The sequence below is a fragment of the Plectropomus leopardus genome, chromosome 12 (assembly GCF_026936395.1).
Source record: "Plectropomus leopardus strain MGB_pleo_1.0 chromosome 12, ASM2693639v1, whole genome shotgun sequence".
NCBI classification, from domain to species: domain Eukaryota; kingdom Metazoa; phylum Chordata; class Actinopteri; order Perciformes; family Serranidae; genus Plectropomus; species Plectropomus leopardus.
This window is the reverse complement of record NC_142187.1, coordinates 11,576,979-11,596,231: the sequence shown is the minus strand read 5'-3', so window position 1 is coordinate 11,596,231 and position 19,253 is coordinate 11,576,979. Positions and strand designations below refer to the sequence as shown.

General features: G+C 39.4%; 1 protein-coding gene across 2 annotated transcripts in view; it reads right to left on the bottom strand.

The window, feature by feature from the left end:
- The window catches only part of LOC121951098 (contactin-associated protein-like 4), a 128,576-nt gene that overhangs the window by 67,467 nt on the left and 41,856 nt on the right, over window positions 1–19,253 (bottom strand). For both annotated transcript variants that reach the window (XM_088085188.1, XM_088085189.1), the window contains exons 4-10: window positions 15,725–15,872; window positions 12,753–12,959; window positions 6,700–6,875; window positions 5,663–5,809; window positions 3,987–4,254; window positions 1,564–1,713; window positions 1,137–1,308 (exon numbers count right to left, since the gene is read on the bottom strand). In XM_088085188.1, coding sequence (XP_087941314.1) covers window positions 1,137–1,308; window positions 1,564–1,713; window positions 3,987–4,254; window positions 5,663–5,809; window positions 6,700–6,875; window positions 12,753–12,959; window positions 15,725–15,872 — 1,268 coding nt within the window. The remainder of the gene's footprint in view (window positions 1–1,136; window positions 1,309–1,563; window positions 1,714–3,986; window positions 4,255–5,662; window positions 5,810–6,699; window positions 6,876–12,752; window positions 12,960–15,724; window positions 15,873–19,253) is intronic.

The following is a 19,253-nucleotide window of genomic DNA, read 5'->3' as shown; positions in this document are numbered from 1 at the left end:
TATCTTCCTTGAAAGGTTACCTTTGACCTTTCACACTTTGAAATCCATGTAACTGATTGGTTTCAGTGTTTAGGAGTTAAATCAAAACACCAAGGGGCACCAGGATGGCTGAGTGGTTAAGGCGTTGGACTTAAGGTCCAATGGGCAAAGCCCTCATTGGTAACTGAACATTGTGCTTGAGTATATAAATACTGTCATGATTCCTATCAATATAAGTTCATTTCAGGTGACTGATTTGCAGCCTTTATAAATACCTGCTAATCCCACCAGGATGGCTGAGTGGTTAAAATAAGATGCTAAAGTGGTGTTGGGCAGATAATGACAGGGGGTTTGATCATGATATTGATGATTTTTTTGCCATTAAAAAAAAAAAAATCTGAATGCGCCAGGATTCTGAGGGGTTTCAAATGTTGATCTTAAGATGTAAATTTAAATCAAAATGCTGTAGTAAGGCACCTCCAACAACAGTTGTGTGGATAACAGCAGGTCTTTTGTCTCTGATTGTCTTTATTCAAATCCACAGGCAAATTAGTCTGTGCTTGGATACTCTTGACTGACATGTTGTGCAGGTAACAACGTGGCAATCTTATCTTCACATTCATGTGCCATCAACACAAAAAGGCTGCATTCATCAGGATGGCAGAGTGGTTTTAATGCGTTGCACACAAGTCCCCTTGGGTTTGAATCCAACTCCTGATAGGTGTTTATTGATTACGGGGTGTAGAAATTATGTAAAACCAAACAAAAAAAAGGGCACATTATCGGTGCCTTGTCTGATCAGAAAGTGGCACAGCAAAATCCAATAAAAAATACATCATAGTGGAAGCTTTGTGGCATCATCACTACTATTAAATTGAATGGTTCAACACAGCTTAATTGAATAGAATCCTTCATGTTGGACTTTGACTCTCCATACGCCACTGTTATTAAGGTTTGCAATAGGTAAGCATCACAATTTGTGTGTCAAAGTAAGCCTTAGAACCATGATGGTGCTTTAACTCTGCAAGAATTCAAATGCTCGTGTCATGAAGCTCTGTGGGCTGTGCAGAATATTAGGGGAAGGTTACATCTCAAATAATAGAAAAGCAACAAAAATGTGTCTCAGCAAATGTCAGTGAACATTTTCTTAAACTGACCTGTCAATGATTCCACACATGTCAATCTGCAGATTGCTGTAGATTCCCAGCTGCTTTTGCTGCACCAGGATCAGGTCCACAATTTGGTTGTCCAGAGACAAGAGACGCATGCAGCCCTGGAAGACATTAAAGGGGTTTCTGCACTCTTGCCTGTCATCTTCAGATGGACAACCTGAAGAGAAGACAAAGGGAACATCAGTCTGAGATCACATAATAGTCATCATCTAATCGAAACAGTATTTATATGATACTATCATGCCACATAGAATAGGGGACATATTTGACCATTATCACTCAGGTCTGAGAAATATGTAAACTGACATGCACAATTAAGTTCAACTGCTTTTAGTAAAGTTCCCCATGGGTGTATGATGCTGGACAGTGTTTAATTACTTAAAGAGATGCAGTTAATATGGTCCACTCTTACCACCAAAGAAGAGGTGACCTTCTATGGTGACAAGAAACGAGGGACTTTCGTGAGTGCTGCCTCCTTCCTCTTTGTCCACTGTAATGCTCACATGACCTCGTCTGGAGTTCAGCTCCACTGAATGCCACTGACCATCATTCAGAGCAGAACCTGGGAACCAAATATTCATTAAAACACAACTGAAAATTAGTTTTTTCCCCCCATGTGTTCATGGCTGCATACTGAGCTGTGTAGACCTGCCGCAGATGTTGCCAGTGTGAGATATTTTTCCAAGGCTGAAGCCATGGACACTCACATAGTGTTATTAGATATCGTTTCACACCACAACCTGCCACATGTGCACTAAAATCCGGATTTGGAAACATCTTGGAAATCATGTCTTTCTCACACTGAAACAGTAATTTGGAGAATAGTATCAGTCAAAACTAAAAATGATTTGGAAAAAAGAATAAAGATTCTTGGTACAAATGGACTACAAGAAAACATTGGGGGCAGGTGAAAGCAGACCACACAGGCGTCTACTTTTTCCTGCATCCTATGTGTGATTGATCTGCAACAGTGCCAGAAAGACTGTGCTTGCCTTGTGACTCTGGATGTTGGTAGGAGTCGAGGAAATAAATCAATATCTCATTATCTCCTCTATTTTTCTTACTGACAATACTTTGCTAGAGAACACACCCCAGTCATCTTCCAGTGCCATCAGCTGCACAGTGTTCTGCCACAGTGATGTGGATGTGTGACCACAGCTTTTGGCAATAAGGCTAATATGGGAGATCATGAAGTAAACATTGGACTTTTGTTCAAATTACTTGAATCTTGTGTGATCTCCCTCTTGTCAAGCTCACTGAGCCTGGGCATGGCACCCCTCCCACTGTCTCAGCAACTATCCTAGTCAACCTCATCAGGCAGCTGGCTGACATGGGAGGGCGGTTACCTTGATTACACTCACCTGGGCCTTGCAGGCTATAAAAGCTGGGCAAGGTAGTAATTCATTTCCCTTCTTTCCTCCAGCAGACATCCAACCTGCATTTTTGCCTTTTGGTTTTGCACTTTCAACACCTCCAAAGCACACCTGACACACATCCATGCATAGATTTCATTACCGACTTTCCTTATCTACACACGCCATTGTTTATTTGAATTAATCTTAGTTAATCATTTTTTATTTAATCTCTTATGTGGACTTCCTCCTTGTCACATTCACTGAGCCTGCTTGTGACAAATAGTTTGAAAGAGAGAGTGCTCATGTGTCCTTGTTGGTTTAAACCTTGGCCCCAATTTATTGGAGAAATGGTTCGAACTGACTGCTAAGCTCTTTCCCTTGCATTGCATACTTGGCATTTAAACCATTTAAAGGGTTGTATTTGTTTTATTGCCTTGACCAAGGGGGAAAGTGAAGGGAATGGCTTCAAAAGTGTGTTTATCTGCTCTAACATATGCATCAAAGTATGTAAGGATACCAAAAACAGAGCACTATAAAACCACAAGAAAAAGTCAATGGTGTGATATTTAGCATGATATTAAAAACCAAAGAAAATTGATGACTTGATTTTATTAAATAATAACTCTTTCGTGTGTACATTTGCCGTTTTCTCGCTGGGTCTGACTCTGAATCTGTCTCTGAAAAGAAACCAGTTGTGAGTGCTTTGCTTGTACGCCAAGGATGATGGTAGGCTGTTTCCTGATGTGTATGATTGCATCCTCTGCTGTTCAAACAAATACAAAACTGTCAGGGCCATTAAGTTGCCATTAAGTTTAAAAAAAGAAAAATCAACAATCAGGGATTTGGACAAGTATTACAATTTAACAAAAAAAACATACAATAACCTGCAAATTCTGACAGCTGGTGGATAACCAACAACATTTTTTTTCAAGATGGAAAAAATGGAAAAATATTTTAAAAAGACAATTCTTGTCAGATTTGTCATTATGACTTTTAACTTTTTTTATTTTACTAAGTTCTCAATGAGACATTGCAATGTAAGGCTAGATTAAAAAGCCTCTGAAAGGGATTGTACTTTCCATAGGCAAGAAGGCAAGTGTAAATGATGACCTCTCTTGATTTTCAAAAATTCAGGGAGAGACAGTAGAACCCATGGAAATATTCTTGTAATATCAAGGTAGACTTTGTCACACTCCGATAACGACATCAATACATTTAGTTATCGCCATATCATGACATTCTATATATCGTTACATCCCGATGACTAGCAAATCCACTGCAAATTGTTACTTGCCACTCAAATCTGATGGTTATTCTATTCTTTTTATCCCCTTGATTTCTTGTTTATTTAAAAAGCTTGGGATTAAGTGTAAGGGCTAACTTATCTCACTTAAATATGGAATGACACAGTTATTACTCAGTGTAGTCACCACTTACTGCACTGTTTTGGTTAGAAGTGAATCAGAGGATGTAGGATTACCTGCGCTGAGCTCCAGCAGCGACCTCCCAGTTTTATGGATCTGCAACCGGAATCGGGCCTCACTCAGGTACAACCAGACCACGCCCCCATCCTGAGGCAGGTCAAAGGTTAGCAGAAGCCCCGCCTTGTTCCATGTCCTAAACTGGAACCCCACAGACAAGCCCCCCGAGGAGGACACTGTCGCCCCCGGCAACTGGAGGAAGCTCCCGGGGCCAGGGAATGTCAAGGCGACAGAAACTGACTCAGCACAAGAAAAGGTCACATTGCCCTGAGAGCGATAGAGTGGAGAGAGAGGAGGTGGGACAGAAAAATGATTACTAAAGAGATAAAACAACATAAAACATGAATATTAATCAGTTGCAGAGGGCGTGTCGATGTGACCTCTGTCACAATGATCTCATCAGCAAGTCTCCTTAAGAGGACACCGATATTACCATAATGATAACAGCAAGGCTTAGTATAAGATTAGGAAAACAAACTGAAAATACCAAAGTCACCTCGCGTGGAGGTAAAAGAGATAACAAATTAGAATGAAAGAAGGAAAGCATACAGTAAGCCAGCACTAAAATATCTTGACATCTCTGTTACAGTCCATTGTTTTGAGTAGTGGTGATGACACCAGGTTCTTTGCTAAGCCTGCAGCAGTAATATATTAGAGTCCCAGCTCTCTGCTGGGAATATCAGCCTGCTATCTTTATAATGCTTTGGAAACACAGATGGCATCTAAAGCCCATTGTGGTGTAGTTAGAGTGATGTACAATGATTCATGTTGGGAGTGGGCTGTACTTTTGCACAACAGAAAGTAAAAAAAAATAACTTAGAAATCCACATAAGCTTAAGGACAACAGCACTGATACACCAATCCTCCTTCACTCTGATTTTCTTTGTGTTAATGCCCCCTCATAGAGCCATATGATGCACCATTTAGTCTCTGCGTTAAATTGGATCATAACTTTGTGGCTAGTACTGTAAGAGCCTCCGCACCAACATTAAATTGCCTCTATTATATCTTTAGCCATGCATGTGAAATCTCTGAACCTCTTTAGCAAGAATTCATGTTCTTTTTTTCTGCTGCTTGGGCCTTTAATGTAATGAGAGAGCATTTTTTACTCCCCGTAGAAACGCTTCACAGCCTCTCCCCGATGAGCTTGCTCCACTCATTGTGAATATAGAAACGTCTGAAGGTCCTAATGGCCAAGATGAGGAGGCATTAGTGAGGGTCTAACCACTGTCTACAGTCCTTTTGTATTGGCTTCATTAACCAGTCAGCAGATTGTTTCAGCAGCGTCCAGTATAACCAGCAAATGACATGCCACAGAGGTAAAGCCAATATTTCACCACGAAGATTGAATCCCAGTGGGGACAAGAGAATCTATCACACTCAAAAAGAATAAATTCACAAACCAAGAAAAAAAACCCAAGTGAAGAAAACAACCCCACTGCTTGAAACAAGATGAACATGCTGGTCTTTGGTCATGGATGCACTGTGTTGAATTATTCGTTATTAGTCACATAAAAGTCACGAAAAACACCAAGCAGAATATTCTATCCACATTTTGGAGAAAGTTTTTTTGATTTCTGTTTGCCTCTCCAGTGATTCTGCTGTTCCCTCTCAGATAAAAAGAGTCCTGCCCACCTAAGAGCACGTGGTTGTGTTTTAATCAAAAATAACTTACCACTACAGTAACTTGGTGATCCTTGCGTTGAGCTAATTCTATCAGGTTGAGGCCATTGTACAGCAGGTTTTCAAGGCAGCCATGAAAGTTCTTCTTGGAGACAACTTGTTTCTGAGAGCCCTGGCTGTGGAGTCCCCCTACACTCAGCTGTATGAAGACAAAAAGATACATGCAGTGGTTTGCATGCACATTAAACCAGAATTACTGCTTTGTGACTGTGTGCCTGTGAACACCAGTCAAGTTGTGCTTACAGTTTTCGTCCATGTCTGTGAAAACATGGATGCTTCACATGCATCTTCCCCAGCGCTGCACAGAAAATATAAAAAATCAGCACAGTGTCAAGATGAACACCCAAAATGAGTGTCACCAGTTCAGTATCTGACCGAATATCTCCCCTTCTGTTACAAAATGATGGCCAGAAAAGTGTTTTTGTAGAAAATAATGATGTCAAAGTTAGGCTGACTTTTGACCTTTTGGAAATAGTAGTCATCACCTCATCATTATATCCTATTTGTGTGAAATTTTAGAGTATGAATTCTTGAGTTATGACCAAAAAAAAGAGGTCACAGTGACCTTGATGTTTGACCTTTGACCAAATTCTAATCAGTACTTGAGTCTTTGTGCCAAATTTAAATAAATGTCCTCAGTTTGATATATGATAGATAGATAATAGACATTGCATTGCAGGAATGAGACTGAGGAGGTCTTACTGACATTGACCTATTTCCTATGACCACCATAATCCAATCAGTTCACTGTTGAGTCCATGTGGATGTTTGTGCCAAATTTGAAGAAATTCCCTCAAAGTGTCCAGAAAATATCCAGTTCACAAGAATGGGACAGATGGGCAGACTGACAGACAGACAACACAAAAACATAATGCCTAGGACCACAACTATCGCAGATGAGGACGCATAATCATAAATATGCAATATCTACATTTCCTCTGGCCTGACGCAATTGTAAACATTCAGTGGTTGTGTAGTTTTCTCATTGCATGAAAAGTGTGGGATGTAGGTTTTTTGTGTTTTTCCCACCTTCTCAATGTCCCAGTGGCTGAACTCTGCAGGGATTTGAACCCTCTCTGTGTGTTTGTCCACAGTGAGGTTGAGGTGAGAGCCCCGTCGCTCCACTGCTAAATGGTGCCAATGCTGATCATCTAACAGGCTGCCGAGTGAGGCAAGGTGTTGGGGTTCTGAGGATGAAATCCTACCTGGAAGAGAAGAGGTGAAGAAAGTGATGAGAGTAATTTTCTGATTTCAGTGTATAAACTGTATTCCATTTTCTGACCCAGTGCAAAGAAAATTAAACACAAGGCCAAGAAAAGCTTCTCAGTTGTGATGAATTTTTTAATTTTCCCAGTATCCCACAGAGAGGAACAAATCAAGGTCAGCCAGTCTCATCTCACAAGGGACTATAGAGTGTCTGCATAGTAGAATTTGAGAACCAAATCCCAATATATGATAATGCAGAATTTGAAAAACTGCAGTGGAAACATAGTGAGACATCATTAATGATAGATGAGCAGCAGCAGGTCCAAATAAGTGGATCCATTTCTGCATCCCCTAAAGTGCTGGGAGAGAAACTTTGTGTTTCTGCTGAAAGACTGAACTGTAGCGAGAGCTGAAGACAGTCAGCCATTAAAAATGTATGAGTTATTCTTTAGGGAGCGACAATTCCAACAACAAAGAAAGAGTTTGGAAGATGATGGACAAATGTATTTTTGATATTTCAGCCCATTTGGTGAGCGGGTTTATTTGTCTGCAGCTTGGATGAAAAAAACAACTTCATCTAGAGAGAGACAGTTAGGATGTGGACCTCATGAAACATGGGACGTCCGTCCTGTCAAAACATTTATTGTGATGAGTTATAGCTTGGATGAGTGGGAAGAGACAGTGAAATCAATATGTGAGGAAGGATGGCAAGACTTTAAAACAAATCTGATGTTGTTGGAGGCGGAGAAAAGAGAGGGAGAGGATCTTATGATTGAGGGTTTTGTTAAACTGGATGATTTTATTACTGGCTGAATGACTGGAAAGAGAAAGCGGAAATCAATAGGAGAGATCAGAGGGCAAACAAATAGAAAATGAATTGATTCTAATATGCAGACACCCCCTTTCCTTTTCTTTGTAGCTGTCTCTGTTCTTTCCTCTGCAGCAGATTTTTTTTGGCAGTATCAAGGTCACCAGGGAGAAAAAGTTATTAATTAAATTTTTTAAGAACTGACACCAATGGATTGCACATGTAGCTTCATGACACAGCAGTCAGTAGTTTTATTTTTTTGACCATTTGGGAAAACTCTTTGAAAACTAATGCTGCCCTCTGTGTATGTGTAAAACCTTGAGCAAGAATGTTCAATGAAATCAATGGCTTGCATCCTGATGGGAGCATAAATGTGCACAGGAAATATTAATAAGCAACTGGTCAGCAGATATGAAAATCTCAGTGTGATGGTTGCACAGAAGAAAGGTCATAGGGCCTCAAAAATCATTTTTTATCTTGAGTGCATGAATGTGCACAGTACATTTCCTAAGTATTCAGAGATCTACGAAAACCCAGAAAATCAGGCTGCAGTTATAAATCTAGATGTGTGAAGCTGCTGAGGGTGAGTGAGCACACTTAACAACGTCTCTAGACAAATAATGAATTAAAAAAACTGCTAATGATGGCAACATTTTTTATTCATATGCAGGAGGGACAGACTGGATGTGTTTGCTTCATTCTTGCAGCTTATGCTGAACACTTCCCAAACTTTTTCCTTGCCAAGTAACTCTGTATCACATTCTGTCTGCAATTTCATTACAGCTGTTCACTGTGACTCTAAATCTGATTACACAGGAAGACAACGACAGCCCTTATCAGGAGCCGCTGTCACTGTAATCAGATCCAAACATAATTTTCAAACTGTAAACACACTTTGGGAGAGCAAATATTTCAGCACACTGATAGGTCATTAAGATTGTGTCAAGCCTCATCTTTCTAATGTTTGTACATATTAGTTCAGTGCCCATTCAAAACATGCCTGTTACGAAGACAATTGCTTGCCCTTCAGTATTGCTGCTTGCAGCTTTCTCGAGAATGGCTCATCAAAACAACTTCACACTGACATCAGGCTTCCGGCCTTGAGAACTACACGTTCCAGGAAACAACTGAGTCCCTCAGCAATGATCACAAAAATATTTTATGGCCTCAATGAAGTCAAGACCCAATTATTTCCATGGACAAAAGCATTCATTTCAAAAGTTACTTCTCTAATGCTGAGATGTTTGAATTTGCAACAATGTAACATCTCCTGTCTCTCTCTCTTCGTCTGCTGTTGAATGTACAATAGCAAGCAAAAGAGGACAAGCTGTCCCCAGCATGCCATTTGGCAGTGTAACAGTATATAGGGGTCCCCTCTCAATACTCTACACAGTGTGTCCTTCTGGTTATAGTAACACACCACTAAATATATCCCTTAGATCTCAAGAGTCTGCACTGAAAACACGGAGCTTTCGTGGGTCCTGAGCAATAGAGTGATGTAGGAATGATATTAAACTGTAGGCCAGCACAGAGGTTGGCATTGCCCTGGTTCCCTTCACAGAAAGACAATGGAAAATAAGCTCTATGGAAAGCAGGACTTTTTGTCACTTATGTTTTGTTCAGCAACAACCACTTTAATATATTTGAAGTAAAACTGCAATCATCAAAAGTGAAAAGCTAAAGTTAGCTACGAATGAACTACATCACGGTCATATGACTTCTTTGTTGCCACCACAGCAAGGCTGCAAACCCATGTTTGATGTGATGACGTTTTGTAGTCTCGTTTGGCCACTTGTTAGCAACTAATTTTTTTAAGAAAGGTTGAAGTTTCAAAATTTACAAATTTATTATTTATGGGCGTATTTGATGTTGCAGAACAAAGTGTGCAATTTCTTAAGCTTGTGTTAAATAGAGTAATTATTTCAGGTATCTAACCAAAAACCCTTTGATTCTAAGACAGGGAACCAGAAAGGCAAAGATAATAACTAATTTCCGGGTTTTTGACCGCATGGACAGTTGTCAAGAAACTTGAAGGACAGAAGAGAATCCTTACCGTTTAGTTAGATTGGTAAAATGGATTGAGATAACTTGTTAGTTTGTCATAATATAAGCTGAAAGTTGAAGGTATTTTGCCCATGTCTTTTACATAAGGCTTCTGTCTTTCTTTCTTGGAGTAGACAGGTCTCCCAGCATTCACTTTGTACCAGCCACTGGTAATGGCTGATGAGCAAGACTGACAAACTTTGTTTTACAACTATTATTTTATAAGTTGCTCTATTTTTTCTTCATAAACCATTTAGACTCTGAATATGTGCTTGATTAATCCAAGCAACAGTTTACAGCTGACATTGTGCACTGGAGCAGGACCCACCAACCCTCTGCATGTTTGTTTATCAAAATAACTTCAGTATCAGCAAAGGGCTGCACTGAGTTATGAGCCAACAAAGATACAATACAATACAATACAATACCACACTGACAGTTTGATGAATGTAAAGTAGAAGGGAATGGTTTTGCGTATAAATCTTGTAATCCATGTTTATTCCAGCTGTCTGAGCATCAACTAGCAGACTGAGTGGAGTGAAAAGTCTGCTGTAAGAGGCTTCTGTAAATTGATTCCTGAACTGGAATCTGAAAATATCACTAAATGAAGATCACCAAAACAAAGACTTTTTCACTGAGAGAGAAAAAAAAATCTGAGACTTTTATTTTGAAACCCAGATGGTCTCTAAACAAAGCAGCCCACTTTCAAAGAGACAGTGGACAAATACAAAAATGAAATCAAACTCACAAACTACAGAAAAGTGCAAAATATGATGGGAAATGAAACAGTGCTTCCTTAAGTGGGTGTACCTTGAAGACAAGGCAAGGGTGCTGCAAAAAGTATCATATTGTTCATTTATTGTGCATTAATAATTATGTTTTACCACTAAAAGAAATTGCGGAAATTTTGTAATAACTGTTTTATTTTACATTTTCACATCAAAATAGAAGAAAAAATAAAATAAAATAAACCGTTTACAAAATTCTTTAATATTTAGTTATGCTGCTGCAAGAAAATGAAAATACATGCAGCATAAGTATATTTAATTGTACTTTTTGTTGATTTTAGGTATTTTAGATATTCATGTGTAAAACTGTTGTGCACCTGTCAGCCAAATTCAACTTAAACTCAGTCATCTTAAACTTTAACATGAAAGACAACATGAAAAACTCATTATTTCAAGTTTCCTAACTATTAGTGTTTTGTTTTGCTATTATCGAGAAGAGTTGTTGTGTCTGTGACAGGCTGTTACTCAGTGTTGCCTCATGAAGTGAACTCCATCTGCTCCACAGGGTCAGATCTAAAGGTGTTAGTGTTACTAGAGCAGAGCAGACCGTGCATAAGCTCAGGGTCAATGCACAGAGCAAGATGACCTAAATTACACAATATGCAACCTAAAAAGCCAATTTAGAGAGAAAGAGAGGGAGAAAGGATAAAGACGAAATAGAGGGGAAGAAATGCAGAGACAAAAATAATGACAGACAGAATGATGAAGTGCATCCAACTAAGATAAAATGGTAAAAAAAAAAAAAGGGTTGAGAGCTGCAGTAGTGAACCAAACTGTGAGGAGAAAATAAAAAACACGGTGAGACAGATGAAGCGTGTACAGCTGAAGAAAGCAAATGGCTTCTTGTGGTGTGGAAAAAGTAAAGGAATGGGAGATCTGTGGAGACAAAAAAATAGAACAGAAAAGAGTTGTAAGGGGACAAATAAAGGGAGAACGCCTGCTTTTTGTTTTCACTGTCAGTCTGTCACAGCTGAAGCAGAACTCCTCTCACTCTCTCTTCTGTCATTTCATTAAATTTCCTCCCACTGAGTCTCACTTTATGGTGACACAGACTTCGAACACAGATGACACAGTCTTAACGGTGGAACTGCCTTCCTGTAAGAAACAGACTTTCTTTAAGCTGGAACAGTCTGTTTATGGTCTTTAAGATTGCCCAGTCTTTACAAGACTCTGTTTGTCCTCTTTTACTCTGATGGAAAGACTGAGAGAGGGATGAAGGATGGATGGATGGCAGAAAGATAAGGATGTGGGAATGAGAAATGTGTGGAAAAAACTGATGGCAGAGAGGAAGAAAGGAAGGAAAGATAAAGAAAAAGGCCAGAGGATGGAGGAGAGAGTGTTTGGGAATGTAAAGTCCAAGAGAGGGTGACAGAGGTGGGCAGATGGATGGATGGATGGATGGATAGGTGGATGGATGGATAGATGGATGGAGACAGTATTTAAGCAGCCAGATGGGGCTCCTCATCACATGGTGATGATTCAGCATGGCAGCCTGACAACCACTGGTTTAACTCTGTTAACACAGACATACACACACAGACACATACACACACACACACACACACACACACACACACACACACACATACAGACCTCCTACTGCACAAACTGTAAGCCATGCATCTTGCACAAGTCTTGCACAGTGCACCCCGAACACATGCTACAGTGAACGGTAACCATCCATCATCTCTGCAACAAGACAGAGAAGCAGCAGCAGAGTATGAGCCAATATTTAAACCAATCAGGCCGCAGCATGCGTGTCATAAATCTTGGCCAACCACAACCAATCTAAACTGAGCCCAGAGGGGTTTATATTGTCCTGCACTTTATACAGATGTTCTGTACTAATATGATACAGCTGCTGCCTGGGGCTCCAAGACAACGTTATCTTCTGCCTTCTCCTTAAAAGTGGTGAATTTAAAGCTCACACCAACTTAATACAACACAGCCTCTGGATTTCAGAGTCAGCAAAAATGTGTCAGATTTTTTGTCAGTGTAGTTAGCACACATTAGCTCAGAGGGCTAAGTTGGCTTGTTTACTATGTTACGTGAGCATCACTTTGACATTGAATGCTTGCCAAAGCCTGTTCAAGTTCTTTATGAAAAAAGGAATGAATAGTCGAATATTGGTATTCAACAGCCAAATGTTGTTTCACTGACATTATTTTGAGTCAGCCCTATATCTCTGAAAGGATGTCAGTATCTGTCAGTAGATGTCAACATATTGTCCACTGTACCTTGTCTGAGTAGCAGCAGTAGCTTTCCTCTCTCTAACTCCAGACTGAGGCCATGTCCTCCTTGTCCCTCTGAGTGCAGCAGTGTCCCAAAATTCCTCAGGGTTTTAAACTTCAGAGAGACAGCCTCTCTGGACATCCGCCTTGGCCCGGGACTCAACCTGTACACCAGACTGCTGCTGCCGCCATCAAAACTCACGACATCAGAGGCTGAAAGACAAAAAAGAGACAAGAGTCAGGTCTTTATGGTTTTAAACTAATACCTTAGAGACCACCTTCAGTAAAAAACTGTTTTTAACCTTGTTAATGTGTTCGTGTGGTGTTTTTTATGGGCTGAAAATATATCAGAAGTAGAGAAAGTACTAAACTACATGGCTGAAATGTTCAGCCATGTAATGTTGTGTACCAATAGTAGTGTACTAGTTTACTAGTGTACCAATGAAAATCTCAAAAACACAGACTCCAGCTTACAGAGTTTGTTAAATTGCAAACCAAACCAAACCATAAACCAGTCCCATAACGCTATGATGAAACAAGCAGTATCAAAGGAGAAGCTAGGCCACATATTTGCAATCTAAGTCTCACTTTGACTTCAACTTTTCAAAGCTGGGGACAAGGTTCATCTGAGATTAGCAACACATTATGAGCTGTTTGATAACATATTCAAGCCAAAGGCTTATGTTATGTATTACCATGTACAAGTGGAGGTTTGTGTGTTTGATGAGCAGAGTGGATGGTGATCAGGTACACTTAAGATGCCAGCGAGCGACTGAGGGACGAGGCTAATTTGCATATTTATAAATTTGCACATACTAAATGAAGCAAAGGTGTTGAGTTACATTGTGAACTCATGTTCCATTTCAAAGCATGAGGGGATTTTTTTCATAGAAAAAATTTTGTAATATATAATTTGATAAACAGGCATGAGTTCGGGGGTTAATCGATGCCTAAACTGTAAATAATGATGGGTCCTTAAACAAAAAAAGAAAAACTATTCATAAAGTACCTTTATTGATTTGAGTTAAACCTGTGGTACCCAACTGGTCCAGCCACGGGGTCCAGATTTCACCTAAGTCAGTAGTTCAAGGTCCACACACTAGATAAATTACCACATATTCAATTTTATCTCACAAAATGTGAACACCACGTTGTTTTAGAAAAGAATAAAACATATTGCAAGGATAAACAGAAATCGCACTTCAAAATAAAAGCTCTGTGTCAGACATTCAAGTTTGTGTTTTTCACAGACTTGACACATTCACAAGTCACATACCGCCCATTCAAAATGGACCAGCGAGCCACTTTTGGACCACACACCACCAGTTAGGAACCACTGAGCTAAACTATGGTGATGCAAAGTTGTGGCTGAGAGAGTTTTTACACAACTAAAAAGTCATAAAAGCAAATGGCTAACTATCTTGAAGCATAGATGAAAATACATACATGCAACTTTATGTTCTGGGAGAGGATAAAGAGGAGTAACTCACTAAAGGTTTATAACTGTGAGATGTTTCACCCTGAGTTTTTTTCAAGGACATTCGACCAAAGGCTGCTTCACATGGGAGAAATTTTTAGCCTCGCTAATTTGCAATTCCATGTTCACTGTTGTTTGGCTTATAATTACACTAGTATTCCCGTTCACTGAAAGTGTTTGGGACGGCAGTGAGTCCAGACTGATACAGAGAGCAAAACAGAATGTTGAGCTCACCTCATCAGGATGATCTTACTTGGCTAACATAATGCCAGTCAAATTACTATTTACTGATGAAGAAATATTATTAATAAATGTATCTGGCAAGTCACAAAAAGTTAAATCATCAATAAAATATTCATTGGTGTAGTAATTTATTTGTTTTCTAACAGAATAGCTGGTCTTGCTTTACAATATCTGTTCATAGTTTGCCATCACAATGTAATAAAAAAGCCATTTTGAAGGAGACAGGGTCACAGACTCTTGATTTTATGACTATAGATCTATTGTTAGTTTCTCCCAAACATATAGCATCATCTAGCTGTGTCAAATTGCAAAACTATTATTGAGATAATACTTGGGAAAGTACATATCACAGCTGATGTTTTTTGTATTTTTTAAAAATAAATTTGTGAGGCACTCTGCATAAAAAGAGCTTTAATCTACTGCCAGCATATTAAACTGTCAGCTGTATTTTTTATATATTAAGTAATAAACACTGTGATATGAATAGATGGATGCAATGGGAGTAACAGTGGGACGAATGATCTGCTGTGAAACATGAAAAACTGAAGCTTAATCAAGTCCTCAAATCCCAGTGTGATGTTGGTTTAATTTTCACTGTGTTAATGCCAGAGTTTGCACCTAAGCATTTCAATGAAATGGAAACAGAACCATTAAAACTATTATGACAATCCATTTTCCAGGTTTGAGGAGGAGAGTGTGAAACGTGACGATTGTCAATGATAAAAATAGCTGTGGAAATTAAAATGTGTAGGGGTAGATAACGGCTGTCATAAAGCCTTCGTGTCTCTCGGTGTATGAACTGTAAACATGAGGAAAGTTGTGATAAGTGATGTGAAACAGTGTAAAAATAATAAGGTGATATAGTGTGAAAACTGTAAAAATGAGAAACCATGAGGACCAATAAATTATTATAAATATTCAGATGATACGGCACATCATTATTATACACAGAGCAGGGGTGAAAACAATCTGGAATCCAATTAGAAGTTTGTTACACTAAGGAAAAAGTTCCTACACACACACACACACACACACACACAAACAATTATAAAAAAAGGCCTGCCTTCAACATTAAAAGGCATTTTTTGTATGAGCAGCCTTTTTGTCATTCTTGGAAAAATGATGAATTATGAAGTTGTACAGTTTTGTAAAAATACACTTAACATATTCATGTGCAGGTTAGGTGTGAGTCGGCATCTCCTGTCTCCCTAAAAACCCTTGAGATTCCAGTTAGGCCAGTGGAAAAGAAAAGACTTACTGTAAGGACATCCGTAGGTCTCCAGCCGGAGTCCGATCCTTCCGCTGGGGTTCCAGTCTAGAGGAATGAGGCGGAGGAAGCGAGCGATCACTGGCTGCTGGAGTTTGTACTGAACCACGCTGTCTGCATTACTGTTGCCTGGAAAAGACTAACAATACAAACACAGTTAACTCAAAAGACGAAGTTTTTTCATATATGCTTACAGTCTCTTTTTCACTCCACACGTCGGTTGTTGTCTCCTCAGTGATCATTAAAGTCACTTGCTTCACATAGGTCATGAATCAGTTTTTAAAGTCTGTTTCCATTCCATTTCCATGAATCTGCGAGCTCATATTTAATTTAATTTTAATTTTCTCAGGCAAATGCCTCCGATCCCCCCTCTGTTCAGACTGATTTCAAACTAACCAGGTCTACTTAAGGCCAATCAAAACTGCTTATCTGATATGGGGCAGCTTTGATACCATAACTGACAACTTGCAGAGCCTTTGCACTTAATGTCAAGTATGTGATGATGTCATTTTTGGCTTGCAAGAATAAACAGAAACCGCACTCCAAAATAAAAGCTCTGTGTCAGACATTCACTGTACAAATTAAAAGACATGCCTCTTTTCAGGTGAATTCCTGGAACATCTTTGCATGTTACCACCTTATAGCTGTATTGATGCACTTACAGTGCGCAAATACTTTGTCTTGCCAACATTTTCAAAGTAACATATATTCAAAGTACTTCATTTTCATATGAAATTCTTCTGATTTCACATGAACATTTTCTGCAAAATCTGGAATATTAAGTGTGAACTGATCACCTGAGTGAATTCTAAATGTCTGCTGAATTACTCTTGCAATCTTTCCCATCTGGCAATCCATCCTAATTATGTTCCTCCCTTGAAGTTGACATACAGGTCAACTGTCTCTCCCACTGCCGTATAAAAGCTTAGACACATAATTAACTTATTAATTCCTCTGTAATTATGACAGAGTGGAGGTTTCATTTGATGAAGAGAGACACTGTATTATGTAACTTATATTAGTGTTATAGTAGTACATTGTGTGCTTGCGTGCAAGCATCACTGCTGGATACACAAGTAACACACACCCAAAAGCAACCAATATTTGTTTGGTGTGTGATAATACCACATATGTGTATCTTGTCGATTAAACTCATGGGAAGAAGTCTTTTCAAGTGGAGAAAATGAAGTGCTATGTCCTGTGTTCACACCGTTAAATGCCTTCCCAAGCATTTTAATACATAATGAATATGCACATAAGAAGCATTGGTAAGGTAGCATTGCATGTTGCCTGTAGGTTGTTCAATTGAAGAAGAGTTAGAAAAAGAGGGAAATAGCAGGAAAAATAAGAAAAAGGAATGTTCCCATGTTCTTTGGCTTTCCGAGCTGAAAGCAGAGGAACGGTAAAGAATGTGTCGTGGTAGATCCGACAGCTCTGCCATCAACTTTCTCCACTGAGAGTCTCTGTAAACTCTACTGACTAATGCACAGAAGTTGGGAAACGCTTTGACTTGGATTGTGCTCAGTTTATGTAGAGTGTCAGAATAACATGTTTTAAGATGCGAGAAGTCATTGTCTGCTTTCTCAGAGACAATCTTCACTGCTGAGATTATGTCCATGCTCACTGTGTGTGAATAAACCATGTCTTTACATGTTTGTTGTATAGGGCTCACTGAGAGCATGCAGGAAAATGTATTTTAAACGGCTCTCTGTCTTGCAGGAATTTTCACTGTGTTTGCTTTCTACATGAACGAAACTACTTTCTATTCCTGTGGCTGCATACTGAAGCATGTACCATCACCACAGTAGGACAGATACAAGTCCAACAATTGTGTGACAGGAAAATACTGGAAGAATTCAGAACAAGAAGAATTCTGTGTTCACCAGGATGTGTGAGGTGACGCCTCACTGCCTCTGCTGTTCATCTGACTGATTTCTACATTAATCAGCTCAACAGAGACCAGCTGTTTCTGACATTACAGTTTAAAGTCATAAGTACATGATGTAGGCCTGCAATTCTGAACAGTATTCCATGCATGATTTTTGTATGTATATCCATGAAGATAGTGATATTTGTGGACAAGTTGTAAAAGTGCAGCCAGTGTCTCATAATCTTAGATCTGCTTTATGCAGATGATGTGGTTCTGTTGACTTCAGTAGACCATGACCTCCAGCATGCACTGGGGCAGTTCGCAGTCGAGTATGAAGCAGACAGGATGACAGTCCATTCCTTCATGTCTGAGGCTGTGACTGTCTGAGGCTGTGACTGTCTGAGGCTGTGACTGTGTGCTGGAAAACAGTAGATTGCTCCCTCTGGGCTGGGAAAGAGTTCTTGACCCAAGCAAAGAAGATCAAGTATGTGGAGGTGAGGATAAATTAAGCATGGGTTTACAGAAAGTTTGGTGCAGTATCATCAGCAATGCAGGTGTTTGCACCGCACCGTCATGGTGAAAAAGGAGCTCAGCCGGGAGGCCAAGCTCTCACTTTACCGTTCCATCTATGTCCCAACCCTCACCTATGGTCATGAGCTTTAGGTAGTGACCATAAGAATGACATTGCAAGTACCATCTAATTTTTTCCAAAGGTAACAAAATCTGACTACCAGCACTGCTAAAGCCCACATATTAACATGTTATATCTTGACTGAAAAAACAAGAACAAGTTCAGCACATAACATTCCTAACACGGCAAAATGTTGGTCTATATACTTCCATTTTTGTATAAATTAAACAAATGAAATTGGTCAAACAGTCCACAATGTTGAACTATTTCTTGAGTGTCTAATGTGGCTTCACATGTAATAAAAAGTATCAAGTATCTTTTGTCTTCAATGAACACTACCATGACACCACTTAAGGTCATCCCATCTGTTCCCCTGTCTTAATTATCATTCTTCACTCCATACTGTATTTTAAAACAACAAATCATTAAAAATATTATTGAGAAACAGAACAGGTGAGATTGCATGTGCATAAAAGCACCACAACTTTGATACAGAGGAATTTTTCCTCACTGATTTCAGTATCTGGCCGTGCTCCAGGCTGCACCACATGGTCTCAGCCAGGAAAGTGGCTTGGCTGCCTTTCTGTCCCGCTCTGTGTCCATCAACAGCAGCTTAAGTGTTTTGGCAACAGGTCCGCACAGTCAGCAGAGCTCTTTCGTTGGTCCATCCATTATTAATGGAAAGTCAAAGGCTCATGATGACTGTGATTATCTCCTCAGGATGGACTGATCCCTGCAGACCAGCAATGCTAAACACCATATCCACTGTAAATATGACTGTGGAAGTGCAGGGAAATGAGCTGTAATGAACTTCAATTTTATATCTATTACCTGATACAGTATCTGCACAACAGTTAGTGCACTTGTGAAACAGTTCTGAAGGTGGTACTGTCTCACTCTGTTTGAAATGAATGCACTATTACTGTCCTCTGTTTGGCCCTTAATATATTTTCCTGTTCCAAAAGTAACATTTATCATAGATAATTAAAATGTCTTCCTGCCAATGTGACAAGTTAAAA